Raw genomic sequence first — 19,177 nt, 5'->3', positions numbered from 1 at the left:
ATAACAGTAAAACCCTTGGCTGGCTGTCATGGCGTCTCTTTAGATTTAGTAGGCAACCAATGAACTCGAACTCATAGAGAGTGGATCTACAGTGCCGAAAATACGAGTCACACATGCCACATAGTCTTTTTCATTTTTGGTTTGTACTTACTCCAGAAGAGGCCATGTAAGAGGACTCTCGATTGATTCTATTATACGACCACAACATGGAGGAAGATAGAAGACAAACAGACCTGGGCATAGCAGCCGATATCGAAGAAGCTCAGCTTGCTCAGACGAGTCAGGCCCCTGCCACTCAAAATGAGCCAAAGACAGCAACGCCACTGAAGCAACCGAAGAAGAGATTCATAGGACGAAGGGCGGCAGTTGAGGCCGCAGAAAGGCTTGGAGAATCAGCGGCATCAGGGGAGAGCGGTGCTGTTCAAAGTATGTGAAAACATCGTCCTTCAACATGAAACCTAGTTCAGGAACGGATGAAGATATACTCATGCCGTTTATTATAGCTGCCAAACCTCGGAGGGCTCCCCGGCTTCTGAATCAAGTTCCCAAGGAAATCCTTGAGAACGCCGATTTGAAGGCTGCCATTACGTTATTGCCTACTAACTACAACTTTGAGATCCCCAAGACGATCCACCGCATTCAAACTTCGGACGCCAAGAGAGTTGCGTTACAGATGCCCGAGGGCCTTTTACTCTTTGCTACTACTATATCAGATATCTTGGCGCAGTTCTGCCCTGGTGTCGAGACACTCATCATGGGCGATGTGACCTATGGCGCTTGTTGTATCGATGATTACACAGCAAGGGCCCTTGGTTGTGACCTGCTGGTGCACTATGCCCACAGTTGCCTCATCCCAGTCGACGTGACCACGATCAAAACTCTATACGTCTTTGTAGACATCAGCATTGATGCTACACATCTCCTAGCATCCCTTGAGCGCAACTTTGCCAGCGGAAAAACAATAGCTGTTGTCGGCACTATTCAGTTTAACGCTACTATCCATGGCGTCAAAAGCAGCCTCGAGCGCGGCGGCTTCCGTGTTGTCGTTCCCCAGATTGCACCATTGAGTAAGGGTGAAATTCTGGGCTGCACTTCTCCTCGTCTGAAAGACGACGACAATATCGATCTGATCCTGTACCTGGGTGATGGTCGTTTCCACCTTGAGAGTATCATGATTCACAACCCTTCTATTCCAGCGTACCGATACGACCCTTACTCTCGAAAACTCACGCAGGAGGCGTACGGCCATGACGAAATGCAGTCTCTCCGTCGAACAGCCATTCATAGCGCTCGTACAGCACGCAAATGGGGCCTAATTCTCGGCGCTCTCGGCCGCCAGGGCAACCCACATACGTTGGACCTCATCGAGAAAGAGCTCAAGGCGCGAGGCATTCCTATTGTACACTTACTACTAAGTGAGATCTTTCCGGGCAAATTGGCGCTCATGTCGGACGTCGAGTGCTGGGTACAGGTTGCTTGCCCTCGATTGAGTATTGATTGGGGTTATGCATTCCCACGGCCGTTGTTAACGCCGTATGAGGCACTTATTGCATTGGGTGAGCGACAAGATTGGGGTGAAGGTGTCTATCCCATGGACTACTACGGAAAGGACGGGCTAGGAAGGACAAGGCCTTTGCAGATTGCCTGAGAATAGATGCAATGATGATACTGAACGATTGAGACCCAACAAGTGCGATGGGACCTTAGCTGGATATACAGTAGGGTGATGAAGAATAAAGTCCAATATCGATAAAGAAGTGGACGGATGGGTGAGCTTTTCACTCGGATCAAGAGGATATGGGAGATTTAAGTGTTGACTTGGAATAAGGTGCAGAAGTCTCGTCATTCGTAGTAAGCTATTGCCTGTTTTCATTGACCTTCTAGACAAAACAAGGTCATCAGGTCGCATTGGCCGTTCCGACAGGCTCTGGCCGGTTTGGAAACATAAGCTTGTACTTGACAATCTCAACGACTTCAAGATTTTTGCCCTGCTCCAGCGTCCCCCCCCCTGAGCCAGGTATCACCTTATTCTCTCTCTTTCGCACCACGGCCATGGCTTTTGGAAGCTTTTTGATCTCCCCAGTGAGACGTTGATGCTGGCCAACATAAAGGTGAACCCGCTTCATCCATGCTGAGCCTTCAGTACCGATCACGAAATCTGGGAAGTCAAGTCTTCCAACTTGGACGCCGCCTAATGCATCTCCATTGGCGTCCTGAGGTAGGTTAATGGTCCCTTGGAGTTCCAGAAGAGCTAGACCTGAGGGGGTTTGCAAGAGTTGAGGTAGAGGACTGGAGGATGGTGCCTTGTTATTTGGAGGATATAGCTTGGCTGAGGACATGACGAGAGGAAATTCGAGAGTGGCGATGGTTCAGACTGTTTATATCGTTCCAACGGTTAGATGTGTAGGTACTCCGTATTAGTATCAAATCTCTCCAGCTGATCTAGAAAGCTTCGACCGACACCTTGAGTCTGAACAAAAGTTCGAGGGACGCGCCTAAAGTTCTACAGTGACGTATGAAAATATACACTGTGTGGAACCGTGTCGTACCTCGCACCTTACCTATCCAAGGTTGGTGGGGGAGACGGACTTTCCTTTGCCCGAGAGTTGTGAATGTGCATTCATTGGCTGCCCGTGCCTAAGAGCCCTAGCGACTCGCACTTGCCTTCCACAATTTTCGAATTCGGAAATTTCGAACCTCATCATCCTCTACTAACTTCACAGCAGGCCAGGTCAAGTAAACTTGCACCCACCACAACTGGCAAAATGAAGGTACGACAAGAAGCAATCAACAATCGAGCGATGCGAGTGCGCGGGAGGGCTTTTTGTTATTTGAAATGGATTGACTGTTCTTGTCAACTGGCCTCCTCACTGCGTGCGCTGCTGCTCGATTGAAGATTTGAAGAAAATATTGGTTGACATTATTCTTTCACAGTTGAACATCAGCTACCCTGCCAATGGCAGCCAGAAGCTCATCGATATTGAGGATGAGCGCAAGCTCCGTGTCTTCATGGAGAAGCGCGTACGTCGAAACTCTCCTGCCCTTTGCCTACGACCACTCGGCTCGTCGACAACAACCCGATAGACAAAATGCTGACTCCTTTGTGGTAGATGGGCGCTGAGGTTCCTGGTGACTCCATCGGCGATGAGTTCAAGGGCTACATCTTCCGCATCACTGGTGGAAACGACAAGCAGGGTTTCCCCATGAAGCAGGGTGTCATGCACCCTACCCGTGTCCGCCTCCTCCTCTCCGAGGGCCACTCTTGCTACCGTCCCCGACGCACCGGCGAGCGCAAGCGAAAGTCTGTCCGTGGCTGCATCGTCGGCATGGATCTCTCTGTCCTCGCCCTCAGCATTGTCAAGCAGGGTGATGCTGACATCCCCGGCCTCACCGACGTCGTCCACCCCAAGCGTCTCGGCCCCAAGCGCGCCACCAAGATCCGCAAGTTCTTCGGCCTCACCAAGGATGACGATGTATGTCTTTCCCTACGCCCATACTCGATCATCGCCTACCCGGAGCTGCAGTGGAGGAGTTGGCAGACCGGGTAGAGTGTGAGAGCACCCCTTGATCTACTTGCCAAGTAAGAGGTCAAGGGGTAGCGAGTTGAACAATGATAACCACAAGAATTGAAAATAAACTAATGCTTACATGACACATAGGTCCGCAAGTACGTTATCCGACGAGAGGTTCAGCCCAAGGGGGAGGGCAAGTCTCCTTACACCAAGGCTCCCCGCATCCAGAGACTCGTCACCCCTCAACGTCTCCAGCACAAGCGTCACCGCGCTGCCCTCAAGCGCCGCCAGGCCGAGAAGGTCAAGGACGAGGCCGTAAGTCACTCACACGATTAGCACACAAATCGTCAGCATCTAACACGGTTTGCAGAACGAGTACGCCCAGATCCTTGCCAAGCGTGTTGCTGAGGCCAAGGCCAACAAGGCCGATGCCCGTAAGCGACGAGCAAGCTCTATGCGCAAGTAGGGTTCTGGCGTTTAATAAAAAAAAAGTGGAATCATACCTTGGTCTTGTGGTTTGCATGCATTGGGAGTGAGGATTCTCTATAGGGCTTGTTTTGAGCCAGCCACGACTGCGTTAAGAGACAGTTCGAAAATATGAACATGAACATGCATTAATGCACTTGTAACCCGGGCTCATGGGCAACCTCCGCCTGCGTCTATGTCTATACTCCACCTTTCCTCACTATATGTTTTCTTAATCGTGCGTGACTTGTTGATACTTTGACGCCAATTTTATGTAGTCATCTACGGTAATCACTGGAAACCAAGAGGTGAATCACTTAAAAAACACATCTCATGGCATAGAGCAACCAAATGCAGCACACACCATAGGTTGCTTTCCGGGTGATCGCCTATTAAACTTTGATTGATATACATGAAACTTCGCCCACCACCTACTTTCTGTGCACTTTCCGCATTCCAAGGAACCTTTAGGAGACCTGCACTTCTCCCAAGGTGAAGCCCGGATGCGGATGCTACATCCAGTACTCCAGACCATGAAATCTCGAGGCCAGGCTGATAAAACACAATACCAGTACCGTAGCAAACATTAACAACTCTCTTTTCCATTGGTGTCCCCATCTATGATCCCTTTTCCCTTACGCGCCTGCAATGCAAAGATTGACGATCACGCAAAGCCAAAATATTCGCTGCCTGCTGTGATGGCCTTCATGATCTGAGAACGCAAATGGTCGTAGCTCTCATACTCTGGAAGGTCAAGCTCTGCAATTTGCCATGTTAGTCAATGCACGAATTGAATACTGATGCTTTTACTTACGGTTAAAACAGGTATGCGAAGAAGGCAACCTGTCTTTGTTGCCATAGTCACGGTGGATGTTGAATCTGTTAACACCGTTCATGCCTTCAAGCTCCTTGAAGCCATTGAGTGGAACCTTGCTAGTTCCTGTGACGAACTGCAACAATTTGGCGCGCTCTTCCTTATCAAAAGACCGCAAAGCTCGCCAGAACCATTGAATTTGCTGCGAAGATGGTGTATAGTTGTGATACTCTGTATTGCTCTTCCAGTCATCGATATCAATATCGGGAAGACCAGATATCAAAAGCTCCAGCTCCTGTTCGTTGAATATGGATATCAGTTCGGCAGGGATAATGTCATGGAACCCTGTTGGGAAATTAGTGATTGAATGAAGCTATTATTGATTGAAATGCTTACCTTGAAGGAAATGGGCCATCTGCTCCTTGACGGAAGATAGCAACTTGTGTTCGACAACAAGACGGACATAGTCATGCTTATTCTCCTCGGTAACGGCAATCTCTCGACCATTAGGGATGAGGTCAACGACGGTGGTAGCGCCGAACTCATCATTTTCGACTGAGAAAGTTTCGGTAATGATGTCTGTGATGTCGTTGTCCAGCATCCAGCACAAAGACTTATAGTAGTCGGGGTCGAATGATTCCATATCCTTGACCGAGACAGATTTGCCGAGGATTCGCTTGTATACAGCGCGGCTAAAGTAACAGTCAAGAACACGACCCTCGTATAATGCTTTGCCGATGATGCGACCGATGAATTTGAAGAACATAAGATGCTCATCGTTGATGCCGCTGAGCTTGTTTGGGTGGAAGGTCGTCCGGTCAGAGGACACAGGTGTGAAGAGCACATAGTTTGGATCAAACATCTGCCGAGAGAGTACTTGGAACCACTCGCGAGTAACTCCACCAGCGTCAACGCCTTCCTCGCCATGGAAACGAATGTTGAGCTTTCCAAATTTCATCTCATCCCCAGACTTGAAGTACAAGGACTTGAATGAGTCATGGAAAACCTGTTCACGACGGACAGAAAGTTGCAAAGTAGGATAGGAGGGTCGGCTCGGGTTGTTACCTGATCGGGAATGGACGCTGCGGTTAAAGTAGTTGCGTTTGTTATCGAATTCGAGCACCTTAGGGTTCTTCACGAGGAGTGCGAAGGTGCCCGACATGAGCTTGGGATTGCTCCTGACAAGCTCGTTAAGGATACGTCGATGATCCTCGGTGAAGCTGAAGAAGAGACTGGCCGTACGAGACTCGGGTGCCGGACTTGAGAGGACCATTTCTTTCTGCTGTGAGGGATCATCGTTGGTGGTTGTATTCTTGCAGACCACCATGAGAGATTCAATCAGTGGTAGCAGGATTGTAGCCACATTGAGCATGTTTTCGCGCTGGCGAATGGCACTCAGGCAAGCACTCAACTTCTCCCACATAGCCGAAAAGGTCGAGTTGTGGTAGAGAGATGTGACTAGATCGTGTCTCTCATCCTTGTCCTTGCTGGACTCGGCCTCGTCGCCCTTTTTCTTGTTATCGAATAGATGATCTAATGCTGTCAAAACACGAAGGAGCTTGTTTTGCTCGGATGCTCCTGGCGAGAATTTGGCAAGAGCAACGCCTTGGATCTCAGTGCCTGAAGATGCCTTTTCAATATGTGGCAAAAGATCGTCCAGATCAGCGACGATGTTCTCACTAAGAAGCCGAGCCTGGTGAACAAGCTCCTGACCAAATGTTGCCTTAGCCCCTGGAATGGCTGAAAGGTTCTTGATAGTCGAGATGGTGTTTTGGAAAGTCTTGGAGCTGCACTCTCGAGCCACAAAGATCCTCACGGCTAATGTCAGGTTCTGGGCGGGGACAATAGGCGGCTGAAGCTGTCGGAGTTTCTTCTGGACTGCCTCTTTCTTCTCTTGTTTCTTGGTAGCAGCATCAGTGGCAGTGTCCTCTTTGGCATCGGTGCTGGACTGGGTAACGAGGCTCGTCTCAGTTGGTTCCGCTTTTGAAGCTTGCTCCACAGGATCTTCAGTTTTGGACATCTCTCCCACGGGCGGTAAATCAATGGCTTTCAGTTCGTCCTCGGCTTCCTTACGACGACGTTCGAGATTTTGGAGAGGCAATGTGACTCGATTTAACAAATCAGCCAGATGGGTCATAACGACAGAGCTTTCCATAACAAGGTCGCGGTCAAGGAGTGATAGCAAAGAGTTAATGGCATACTTGTGGGACTTGGAGTCCTTGCCTTTGCCTTTACGGCTCAGGGAGCGCTTGAGAGTTGATCCAACGGCTTCGTGCTCTGTCAGGAAGAGCCACGGAATATGAGGGTTCTTTGATGATAACTCCACCAGCAGATCCAGGCACTGCTGAACAATCAAGAGAGGCGAAGTTTCGGAATTGGTTTGCGTAGTGTTTGTGGCGGGTAGACCAGTCAGGCTTCTTTTGAGTGCCTGCGGGGTTTTCTGTTCTGAATCCTTCTCCTTATCCTTCGGTCTTCGTGCCTTTAAGGACAACTGGCCGAAACTGCGCTCGACAGCCCCCATGTCTGTGCTGCCGTCCTGTAAGATCTGAAGGAGAGTGCTAATCACCTCAAGTCGAGTTTGCTTATTCTCGCAAACATCGGCAAATACGTTGAATAGGTGGTTCCTGATGGAACCCTGTTGCGTAATGAACATCAGACGAAGGAGCGTAGCGACACCAGCCTTATCGAGCATCTGAACAACCGTTCGGCGCTGTACCTTTGCTCCTTCTTGGGGGTTAGGTGGCCCAGGCTGGCGACTTGTGCTGGTTTGAGGGCTGCGGCCTGTGATGACGGAATGGCCGTTGTTGTGGTGAGACAAAGCTCGGGCCTGGGCCGCCATTTCTGGAGTCAGTCGATCCATGAGCTCTTCGCCTTGATCCATAAGAACCTGTTGTCGTAGATCAGGCGGGAAAGTGAGGAGAATACTGGCGGTATCCATTTCTGGTACGACAGCCTGGCCAGTGCCGGCGGATGCTTGACGGTTCGATTCTTCACGAGCCCGGCGGCGCTGCTCATGTCGCTCTTGTTGAGCTATTTCGTGTCGTAATTCTTCAGGAAGAGCATCTAGAAATTCTTGGAAAGCTTCGGTCGGGTTCCCATTTGTCTCTTCCCGTGCCTCGGACCTTCTGGTGCTGATTGCCTGTGCAATGACCTCCTCGCGAAACTCCTCAGGAAGAGCCGCGATATACTCAGGATCAATACCGAGTTCGGTGACGTCGACCTCTTCGCCTCTGATTGTGGTCATAACACGAGGACCGTCGTCGGCATTTTGGTCTGTGGCCTCCGAACGTTCTGCTTGTATTTGGTTCGTCGGCTCGACGCCTTCCATCGCACTTCCATCACCTTGGCCTTCAGTGGACACGTCCTGATTAGCGGCTGCTTCGGAAGCGGCACGTTCAGCAGCCTCTCGAGCCTCTGCCTCTCGCATTTCTCTCTCCGCCTTCTCTTTAGCCTCTTTAGCTTCACGTGCCAGGCGCTCCTCTTCTTCCTGCTTCTTCCGTTCTTCTTCTTCGCGCTTCTGTTGTTCAGCTTCTTCGGCTTTTAGCTTCTTCTCCAACTCCATTGCAGCGGGAGTAAGCTTAGCCACGATGACGTTCTGGAGCTTAGCCGTTTCTGTTACATTGCTGGCCCCAAAAACCATCCTAGCTTCCTCCTGATATCGATCCATCGTGCCTTCAATAGCGAACGACACAGATTGTAATGGATCCTGAGCCGATCCTTCGCGTCTCTGTTCAGAACGAGAGGTTCGTATGGCGCCAAGCTCTCTAGACTCTCGGTGCTCATGCGGACCAGTAATCTGCAGATGGAAGGCAGGCTGTCCGTTGCGCCCCATGATCGGGAGGAATTCCATTAGTTCACCGAGGAAGCCCATGGTTCCCTCGATATGTCGTCCACCCGAGCCAAAGATCGCTTCAGGAACTCGAAAACCGATAGTGTGATTGATGGTGGGACGTTGAGATGCTTCTCTGTTTTGGTCACCCCGTCTGAGGAGTGGGTTGGTGCCATCATCGGGGTTAGATTGACCTGCCCCAGGGCGATGGCTGCGTGAAAAGAAGCTGCGAAAATCGCTACCAACGGCGTCCCGATGAGAGCCAACAATGAAGCCGGGAGGAAAGGGGCTTCGCGAGTCGGTGGTACGAGAAGGAATAAATCGTCGGCGACCTGGGTTGTCGACCATGAACATCTGGCGGTAACGATCTTCGTCTTCGGTACCAAGCCCGTCCCATCCCAGGGCCGGCATGGGCTGAGGCTGGTCATCCAACGGATAGGCCTGATCATAGAGGTATTCGTCATCTTCCATTTCATCCTCATCATCCTCGTCTTCATCTTCGTCATGACCATCATCAAGATAATGATCTTCCAATCCATCCATCATGTCTGGATCGTACACATCGCCATCACCAATGATCGCTCGAGCCATGCCGTTGAGGATATCGCCTGGTTCCATGGGCATATGTTCGCCATGAACATCTGCATCAAAGTCTAGGTCAGCCTCTTCCTGATCCTCGTCATCCTCGTCATCATGGCTCGCGCTCTCCCATTCCGAGTTCCCATCGTCATCTAGAGGGTTGCCCTCTTCATCAACAATCTCGACCTGATCTTCAACGTCTTCCATGTCTGCGGATTCCACGTCGTCGTCATCATCATCATCACTTTCATCCTCTTCGTCCTCATCCATGATGACCTCGACGACGCCTGGCTCGCCATGGAGACCTTCAATTTCGCCCATTTCGCCAAGTTCTTCGTCATCGTCACTGATGTTATCTTCTTCGTCCGAAATGTCGTCGTCTCCATAATCCATCTCATCGTCATATTCGTCCCCGTACATATCCTCGTCGTCGTCGTCCTCTTCATCTTCATCGGAATCGTCGTCCTCACCACGAGGCTCCAACATACCAAGGGTAGAATTGCGATATAAATCAGGGGTTTCTTCTCGATCATCGCCGAGGTCTGAGAGCGAAGAGGTTGAACCAAGGTCATCATCTGCAGTGTCTGACAATGAATCAGAGGGCAAGATATTGGAATGGCTTAGTTCCTTGGCTGTCTCTGTGAGGACACGCAAGACACGTAAGATATACTTAATGGCTCGTTTAACGCCCGGATAGTTGAGGTTGATTTCGGCAATAGAGGACGTGAGTTTATCAAGATAACCCTTCTCATACATCAATCTTCGTAGCTGAGCGTGCGACCGTGCTTGAACGTTGTCGGAGCCTCGAGAAGCCGCACCTGGATCCTTGTCCCTTTCGCCAACCATGTAATTCATTAGTTCGGCCAAGCATTGCATGCGTGAATAGCGAGTTTCTAAAGGTTCATCAGAAAAAGGTGCTCTCTCATAGGCCTTCAACATCGTGTCAAGAACAAATTTGCGGGCAAACAGAAGATCAGGCTCGTCGTCGTACGCAAATTTGTCCTTTCCGCGATCAATAGCCTTCTCACTAGTCTTGGCAACCAAGGCAACCAGAACCTTCTGGGTTTGTGTTGACGTAGCGGCCTTCTTCTTCGCGGCGATACTATCGGCAGTTCCACTCAGATTGCCCTGACACAACAGATCGTAAATCAAATAATTAAGGACCGAGGACCGAGGCTTGATTGGTGTACTTGTAGTTAACGGAGCATTGCGCTTGAAGTTGATGAATTCCATCTTTGTCCTGTTGTAGCTTTGAAGGAGCTCAGCAAGACAGTTAAGCAAGAAGCATCGGTAGACAAAGATTGGATGCTCGTCAGTTTTGAAAACAGGCTTTGGTGGCTTCTTGTCCTTCACGTCGGCGGCATTGTTGTCTTTGGAAGCGGATGTTGCATCTTCCGAGCCAGGAGCATGATCAATGTTGGGGTCCTTCTCAGTAGCCCGTACTTCTTTATCTTCGACTTCACGATAATTGAGCAACTCGCAAAGAAGGAAATGTATAACACCATCAGGATTCTCAACGATGGGTCGTTTGCTTTCATGGGATTTTGGTGCATCAATCATCTCCTTGTCTGCAGGTTCCGTGGACTGCTTTATGTCGTCGACAATATTATCGTCATCGCCAGCGCTGGTATCGGAAGTCGGCTGGGTAGCTTCTTGTTTCAACTCAAGACTTTGCGACCGAGGGTTGTCGCTGGAAGGAGGCGACCACCTGGGGAAGCGTAGCATCTCGTTGGAAATCTCAACGAAAATGTCCGGTGCGCGAAGCGCAACTGGTGTCATAGCACGCAAGTAGTTGGTAACATCAGTGTGCCCCCGCTGTGTTCGTGTTAGGTTCATGAGGCCGGTCTTGATCTCTGCGCGCATGATCTGTTTGATGGTCTCCTCATCCTCCACGATATGACGAAGAACAGTCATGATATGAGCAGTGAGCTTGGTCTGTTTGAATCTCTCGGAGCCAGAGCCTGACAGTTGCTTTGCCATAAGAAACAACCGCTGCAAGTTCTTCTTATCCCCGACCAACTTCGCTAATCGTCGACTGCGTGTCAGTATAACCAGAACTCTGAGTGCTGCAATGGCGAGTGTTTCTTCCTTTCCTATTCGCGGGAGCATCTCAAGCAAAGATTCTAGGATTTGGGTACGCTCATGATCACCGACAATCGGAGTTCGCATTTGAATGACTGGGTCAGAAACAGCCTCGTCCAGGGACTTCGGTGCTTTCCACTGCGCAGCAACAGGACGCTCATCATGACGAAGGAGAGTCTCGACGACCAGTAGCACATATGGTATCCACGGTGGCATCCCTTCAGTAGAGTTCGTAGGGGAAACCTTCAGGAATCCAATATACTCGTTGATATGTTCCCTTAGGTTCTCAATACTGTTATCAAAGAAGCGCTCATCCTGGAGAAGTAAAGCGAGTAGATGGGCATAAGCAGCAATGCATTTCCCGGTACGCTGCTTTTCTTCCTCCTCGTCTTGGGCAAGCGACGACAACACCAAAGTCAAGGTCTGGCCGATTTCATCTTCGGTGTCACCAGGCTGTTGTTTCAAAACCACGGTCCGGATGAGCTCAGACACCTCGATCGCTGTTTCAGGATGTGCGCGAACAACATCGAGACATCTATCTATCATGTTTCCCCGCAACTTCGCCCGAAACTTGTCGACCTCTTCTTTCGTCGCAAGGAGGGGGGGTTCGTCTCTTTTTGACTCCTCTGCAGCAGATCCGGGTGTTTCTGCCGACAAACTGGGGCCTTCATGGATCTCATCCACATCTTGAGGGGTGTTGATGATGCCCCCCAATGTTTCCCCAATAAATCTCTCAGCAAGATCGGGAGTATCAATTTCCGGAGGTCCATCCAAGGACATACGGTCTGCTTCCCCACCTGTGTTAGCACCCTCAGTCTCACGGACACTTGAGGGCTCTTGTGGAGTCTGTTTCAACACTGATGTGTCAGAGTCTGCAGAAGGGATTGGGTTACGCGCGCCGGCAAGTCCAGCTTTGTGAGCTGAGCAGTAATTTTCTGCGAGGTTAGGGTTTCCATTCGCCCTGTACACTGCCTCGTGGACCAGATCAATATCATAACCCTTGGCAACCAGCTCTTCAATTGTGCCACGATGGGAACGCCAGTCGAAGCGGACATCCGTGTATCTGAAAAGGTGGAAAGGCGGCTTATCTCTCGAGGACGATGAAGGCTCGCCATCCGCAACAGAAATGACTTTGAGAATGTCGATTAACCGCGTCACAGTTTGGTGGGGTACTCTTTCGACAAAGGAAGAGTCCCAAAGTCCGATGATCTCAGGGAGTATGACTGCCCTAAACTCTACTACAAGTTGTTGACAGATATATGTTGAGTTTGACGACCTGTCCCCACTTCGAGGCTGCAGAGTAAATGCGTTTTGGGCCTCAGAAAGTTGCTTCGAATTGACCAACATCAAATCCAAGTCGAGGACCTTCTTCAGTCCGAATGCAGCAACCTTGGATCTGGAAGTCTCATCTGTTGCGGCATCTGGGCCTTCACGGACTGCCCGGGCAAATATCTTCAACATTGAATTCAATACATCCATTCCTCCCTCTTCTTTGAAGGCCAGTAGAACAGGCATGATGATGTGGACGCTTGCCCGATCGCTTGGTCTGGGAGAAGGCTGATCAATCAGCATCTCATTGATAGTATGCAACATGATGATCCAGAAGTGGAAGTCCTTGGATGTGGGTGTTGGGTTGGCAACAGATGGCCTCAACTGGCCAAGTACTGCATTTGCAAGTGCTCGTGCAATTTCCAAGTGCCGAGGTCGGTGATAGAGATCACGAGGATCTCGTTCCCGTCGCGGCAAAAGACACTTGCCGAGCGTTTGGAACAGAGGAAATGTTGTTGGTATCATAGGATGCAGTAGATGTCGTAACGTTTCATAGTTTTGGAAACGGGGGCTGGCTTGCTCCTCACCCGTAGGACGGGTCGGCTTAGAGTCATCTGAAGCATCTTTCGCTTGAAATTGCGCCGTGCTGCTTAGCATATCTGGCAATGAAGTGCTGTCATCCAAATCGGTTTCTGGGGGGTGGGTGCTAGTTAATCCCTCGGCGGATGTTTGACGTCTAAAAGACCAATGCTGCGGGACAGCGTTGAGTTCTCCTGCCTCTTCAATTAGAACTCCACGCAACAAGGGGCCGATGGAGTTGACGAGTTTGAGGTAGTAATCGTAAACATTGACTGGGTAGAATTGTAAAGCATTCGATCTCGATGTAGCGAAGCAATCGGAAATGATTTTAATAAACGTCTGCGCATTTGACAATGCCTTGATCATCTTGGTACCGTTCTTGACAGCTCCGTCTGTCGTTTTGAGGTCAGAGGCAAGAAAAGGTGCAAAGTATGGTGGCAAAGCTTCCGTCTTATTAGACAGAGGCTGCAAAGTGTCAATAGCCACTTGAGCTCGTCTGATTAAAGATGGGAGGCCACGTATGGGAAAGGACTCAACGACCTGAGAGACGACCTGATTGAGAATCCTCGAAGCAACGGTGTCACCAAAATTGGTAGGCAGACTCGGGGATTCGCAAATGTCGAGCAAAAGTTCCAATCCGCCTGCCTCCACAAAGCTGGTCCTCAAGCCCTGATTTGATATGTAAGAGCTTAAGAAGTAACCTAAAGCATAAATGTAGGGAGTGATCGAGCGTGTGGGTGAATCCGGGCTATCATCTTTCTGGCCTTCGGAATCCGTGTCGTTGGAGGGCACATCGGACATATTGACATCCGTGTCTCCAGAAGCCTCACGTCCCTGGCTGTGCTCAGCAGATGCATTCGGTCGAATGAAGTTGCCATTCTCGTCCACGGATACAGTCTTGCCCTCATCGTCAACCAACAACATCCGAGCACCCCACCCGGCGGTCCTAGCTTTCTCGATGCCGAGATAACGCACGCGAGCAACCATATCGATAACAGCATTAGAAATGGCCAAACGTAAGGCCGGGTGATGACGAGCAAGTTCGTCAAAGCTTCCTCCAACATTGGTGGCGAGATCGCCGTCGAGTTCCATACATCTTACATGGGTAGCACTTTCGAAAATCTCGAGGAAGCTGTCCAAAGCACGGGATGCTGCTACCAGCTTCATGCCAGCATTGTTAAGCGATATCGAGTTAAGGACTAGTGGTACAACAGTAATGACATCACTGGAAGGTAAGATTCCTGCTGCCAACGTTTCGCGAGATAATTCCCGGATAGAGTCTTCGGGAGGGGGATGCGGTCGTGAGTCATTTGCAACTATCGCAGTGACAGTTTCATTTGCAGAGTTGGATTCGTTGTCGTTGTCGTCGTCGTTGTCTTTGTCGCTAGGCTTTTGTTCGACCAATGCGTCACCGGGAAGCGGTCTAGCGGTAACAGCTTCCAAGTATGTCTTGATCATACCAGACTCAGAAATAGCTGCGAAGCTTGTAGGGTCATTGTTGATGAAATCACTTAAGATGGTGACAGAATTCGTCCAGACGACTGAACCGAAACTCTTCTTGTCTCCAATGATGTCCCGCAAGCTCTCCAGGAGATCAGTTTTGTCAGCGAGATTGCGGAGCAGCCGGTCGGTGTTGCCACCATAGCTATATGAGTTAGACATAATGTGATGGACAAACTTAAGCAGCCACTTAAGAGTCTGCTGCTGATAGTATGGAATCTCATAATCCACCTGTCCTGACTGTTGATCCTTCGTAATGCCTTGGCCTGCTTTGTGCAAAGTCTGCGCCTCCCTGACGGTATCAACCACCAATTGAGACACTGCATCAAGTCCTTTGGCGTTGAAGAAGGCAGTGAAGGCGTTTTGGTAGCTCCATATTAACCCGTCCAAGAACGCAAGGACCATGGAATGATTTCGCTGCGCGACACTTGACCTGATGTTCAGAATCTCAACCAAGATGTCCATCAATCCCGCAGATACCATCTCGCTTCCAACGCGAGTGGTCATGGATAGATGGAGAGTGAGTGAAAAGAGGTTGTTACGCCACTCATCCATTTGCGTAACTTGATTACCTTTGTCACTTTCGTCATCTTCCTTCATTCCTGCAACTGCCTTCCTGATAACGTAGAGTAGTATGCCATGGTTAACATTGGCATTCAAAGCAGAGAGAACATCTTGACACTTGGCTTGGAAATTAGAGACGGCTTCCAGGAGAGCGAGGGCCACAGCTTGAAGCCACAGGGGTACGTCAACGTTCCCATGTGCTGTAGGATGAATGAGCTCAGCAAGCTGGTACACTAACTGGAATCTTCTGGTCTCGTCTGCATCTTGGCGGAGAACTTTCTCGAGAAAGTTAGCTTCGTTATGAATGTAGGCAAGATTGTTGATTGCTAAGAGGCGGACAGCAAGCAGCTTCTGCCGCGATTCACCAGAATCCATAAGAGCTTTGGAGGCTCTGATCCTGTGGAACACCTCGTATTTCGAAGGGGGTGGAAGATCCGCGGGTGTGCGTGACACCAACTCATAGACGGAAGTCGATGCAATGACAGACTGTGGTATTTCGTAGAACTTTGGTCCAGCAGATGTTGTCTCGTCTGAAACACCGGGCAATTGGGGCGCAGTTGGAGAGGAATCGTCGAAATTACTCCGACTTTTCGGAGTATGATGCTGGGATGTCATAGTAGAACTACGACGCAGGGGTGTTGGTGTGGAAGGAAGCGACGCACGCTCAGCGTCATTGCCAACAGAATCTTGCTGGGTATTCTGGGGATAATATGCTACCTTTACATCTCCCCAGCCATGCCACCGTTTGTCGTCTGAGGCCGCAAGGGCAACTAAATCATTCGCATGTATGGAGTTGGCTGACTTGGGGCTTCCTCCCTGTGCACGTTCTTTTCCTTTGGTCGAGCCAGGTGTCTGAGTTGTTACAGGATCAGATAAACTGACGATCGGCGTCTTCGCAACAGGTAGAGCAAGCTGTTGAACTCTGTCGAGATCGATGTTGTAGTGGTTTGCCAGCAAAGCTGCGCTGATCTGCCTGGAGGGGTTTGTGATGCGCTTGACCGAGGCTTGGTACCTTTGTGCCAGTTCTGAGCCGACTTCGAGTGTTGCAATCAGTACGCTAAGAGATGTGGTGTTGAGGAGGTCGTTAAGATGGGCGCTGCTGGCATAGATACTTCGGTTACCGCAGTGCTCCAGCAGCATTCGCGTATAGCGCAGGACCACTTCCACTAGTTCTTGGTCTCCGTTTGATGAAAATCCCAAACCTTTTAGCTCCTCCGTTGACCAGCGCCGCTCGTTACCAAAGGTCGATTCCTGAACTTGGTTGAGCAGTACATCGCAACCAAAGTCGCGAGTCTGTGGGCCCTCATTCAGCTTATATGTAGCACAGAAGTGCTCTAAGATGCTATCAAAGCGGTTCAGGAGAGGAATCCAGTGGTAAAGATCTCCGCGTCCGAAGGGCCATCGAGATGGAAAGCTTTCCAGCTTTTGTGGTAAGAGAGGTAGTGGCGTTGTTGAGGTGGTTTCGACGTAGCTCTTGAGCCAAGGAGACTACAAATCATGTTAGCTATGCGTCTTCCGGCTGTTTCATTTGGTCACTAACCAAAGTATCCTTGTGCTTTGGTTGCATGGGCTTAGTGATCTTCCCCATGGTGAAGGTGAGGCGGCTGAGCCTCAGGAAACTGAAGAATCGCCCCCTCCACTACAACCGACTTATCAACCCACTCAAAAAAATAATTGAATATGTTCGTGAGTTCTTTTCGATCGGGCGTTTTCAGTATGAAAGATCCTGTATCCGCAGTTTGTGCGGTGGTAAGTTTTCGATTTTCGTGGGGATTTCAAGTCGAAAAGGCTCCAAGCTGGAATCCAGACAAACCTTCTTCCTTGGGAAGAAATGGCGTATTCTCAATCAGAAGCCTTTTAGCAGCTGTTATTACGTGATAGTCGGCTGGCGGGCAAAAGCACGTTCGCCTGGCAAGCACCTATGAAAGGTAGATAGATGGTCGACAAAGCTTGGAAAGCAGTCCGAGGCCGAGTGCAGGTCGTCCTAGAATAGCTTTAATCTGCAGCTAAATCGTACCGCCTTGCTTAGAAAGACGATATATATCTCCTGCTTTTACCAGCTGATGTGGTAATGCGAAGTATCTCGTATGGGTATGAAAGTTGTGGTTTATGATGGTGCGGAGAGAAGGTGTAGGATGGGGAAAAGGTATCGTTATTGCAAATCGTCAGGTTGAGAAGTGCAAGTGGGCCTTTGCGTAATAGGTGCCGAAAGCTACTAAGTACTTACCTATGTACAGTGGGGTGGAGGTACCCCCGAGGCCAACCTTTCACTGCAGGGTACAGAATTTCCCGGATTCAAGGATCGGATTATCTCTTCGGCTTTGCGTTCCCCTCATATCCAGGCTGAATCTTGATACATAATTGATTCCAGATCACGAAACATCCAATAATAAGGATCCACAGGTTGGCAGGGACTTGTTTTTGCAAACAGCTCGGCTTTTGTATGCTTCTTATTTTCTATGATTGTCCTATTAGCTTGACCTTCTTGCTTATTTTGTAAACATGTTTCTCTATTATATTAATACCTAAGTTCATGAATAGTACCAGGTATTGAGTAGCATCTCGTGTAATGTTTGGGCCTACCCACTGTACTTGAAGAGAAATTAGTACCTTAATTAAATTATGTATTTCAGTCAGTCGATGGTTAATCAAACGATGTCTGCTTCCGCAAGGCCACAACAACAAGTTGTTACAGTGGTTAGCAAGCCCTGCCTCTGAACTTCGAGCTCGGGGCTTTCTGGTATCTATCATACTTACACCGATGAGCTATTTCTGAATATTCATTAAATTGCCCATCATATATTTTGGCAGATCACACTTCTTTTATTTGCTCCAATCGTCTTGATCCCCATAACGAGCCTTGTGAATAAGCAGACATCAAATATAGGGTAGCTGTATCTAGTTGCTTCACATGTCGAGGGCAACAACAGGCATTAGGTCTGTGTTTATTTTGTATAGTATGCATCCTCAGAGCGGGTTCCACGGCTTGTTATACGGTGTTTTCGTTCTTCCGTCACTTGATCACTTTAACTTACACTACTCTGTGCATGTCTTTTTTTTTTTTTCATTTCTTTTTCATTTCTTTTTCCTTTTGCGCGCTCAACATATGCGTGACCACACATAATCATTTCCACCACACCAGCGAAGCCTACTACTGATACTCGCTCAGTACTTGATACTAATATATCGGGATGCATATTCCCAAACGTATTGTTAAGCACGCCGCCATCAACTGAGGAAGATCTGAAGATGATATCAAGATTACTTGGCCACTCAACGATAGAAAAAAAACCGACGACACAATTGCCCAGTCTCAGCGGAAGTAACCCTGCCAAATCATTGAGGTAATTCCGATTTCCCATACTGGCATCTACTACCTAAGGTAGGCATGGATCTGTAATGACAACCCGTCCAAAAGCTGGAATTAAAATCTAGTATAAGTTACCGCTAAGACTTGGCTAGGGAATTTGGCCTTGAAACAGGCACTCTCAGGTCACCATTGGATACTACGAGACCCACGTATCTCTAAGCCAGAAAAGGACTCGTGAAACAAAATATTGGCCTGATATTAGTCAGTCTCATGACCATAGCGATGGGAGGAAAGAAAACTCGGGACCTCGACCTTAAATGACAAAAAGACTCAGGTAACTCGCCAGGCTCCTCGGTATGAGTTTAGGATATTTTTGCCAAGTTTATTTGGACACCCTGTATCAAGTTCCAATATTCTCTTGCTCCCCAAGGCATAGGGAGATATCCATTGCTACACCAAGGGTCCCTCCCACAAACTTTTGGCTTAGTCTAACACTTAACCCGTCCTGCCGTCTTGCTATATCCCGAGTGCCTATTTCGACTGTACATAAACCTAATGCGCTTATGACATCAACGTGAAATCGAGAATGGAACGTAACCACATTACATGCATCCAGACAGACCCTGACGCCGTTGGAGTGCAAAGTGAAAATAAAATAAAAGGTTATCTGCAGA

General features: G+C 49.2%; 4 protein-coding genes across 6 annotated transcripts; 2 read left to right on the top strand and 2 right to left on the bottom strand.

The window, feature by feature from the left end:
- Positions 1 to 206: 206 nt before the first annotated feature.
- On the top strand, positions 207 to 1,648 carry FVEG_00560 (diphthamide biosynthesis protein 1; the record flags this gene model as incomplete). Its single annotated transcript, XM_018887109.1, has 2 exons — positions 207 to 426; positions 504 to 1,648. The coding sequence occupies 2 exons, from the start codon at positions 207 to 209 to the stop codon at positions 1,646 to 1,648; spliced, it is 1,365 nt and encodes a 454-aa protein (XP_018742809.1).
- Positions 578 to 2,501, bottom strand: FVEG_00561 (chromosome transmission fidelity protein 8). Its single transcript, XM_018887110.1, has one exon. It carries the CDS (start codon positions 2,337 to 2,339, stop codon positions 1,899 to 1,901), a length of 441 nt encoding a protein of 146 aa, XP_018742810.1. The 5' UTR covers positions 2,340 to 2,501; the 3' UTR covers positions 578 to 1,898.
- Positions 2,502 to 2,628: 127 nt separating this feature from the next.
- Positions 2,629 to 4,220, top strand: FVEG_00562 (40S ribosomal protein S6-B). 3 transcript variants are annotated; one of them, XM_018887111.1, is made up of 5 exons: positions 2,629 to 2,771; positions 2,935 to 3,021; positions 3,111 to 3,473; positions 3,660 to 3,827; positions 3,883 to 4,220. In XM_018887111.1, exons 1-5 carry the CDS (start codon positions 2,766 to 2,768, stop codon positions 3,976 to 3,978), a joined length of 720 nt encoding a protein of 239 aa, XP_018742811.1. In that variant the 5' UTR covers positions 2,629 to 2,765; the 3' UTR covers positions 3,979 to 4,220. The 3 variants fall into 3 exon arrangements, with proteins under 3 accessions (XP_018742811.1, XP_018742812.1, XP_018742813.1); XM_018887112.1 differs by having other exon boundaries at positions 2,629 to 2,874; XM_018887113.1 differs by having other exon boundaries at positions 3,111 to 3,827.
- FVEG_00563 (E3 ubiquitin-protein ligase HUWE1) lies at positions 4,089 to 17,372 on the bottom strand. The gene is made up of 4 exons (XM_018887114.1): positions 16,734 to 17,372; positions 5,188 to 16,681; positions 4,792 to 5,136; positions 4,089 to 4,736 (listed from the first exon to the last, which is right to left on the bottom strand). The coding sequence occupies exons 1-4, from the start codon at positions 16,779 to 16,781 to the stop codon at positions 4,642 to 4,644; spliced, it is 11,982 nt and encodes a 3,993-aa protein (XP_018742814.1). The 5' UTR covers positions 16,782 to 17,372; the 3' UTR covers positions 4,089 to 4,641.
- Between the last annotated feature and the right edge of the window lie 1,805 nt (positions 17,373 to 19,177).

The sequence above is a fragment of the Fusarium verticillioides genome, chromosome 1 (assembly GCF_000149555.1).
Source record: "Fusarium verticillioides 7600 chromosome 1, whole genome shotgun sequence".
NCBI classification, from domain to species: Eukaryota; Fungi; Ascomycota; class Sordariomycetes; order Hypocreales; family Nectriaceae; genus Fusarium; species Fusarium verticillioides.
This window is presented reverse-complemented; position numbering and strand designations above follow the sequence as displayed.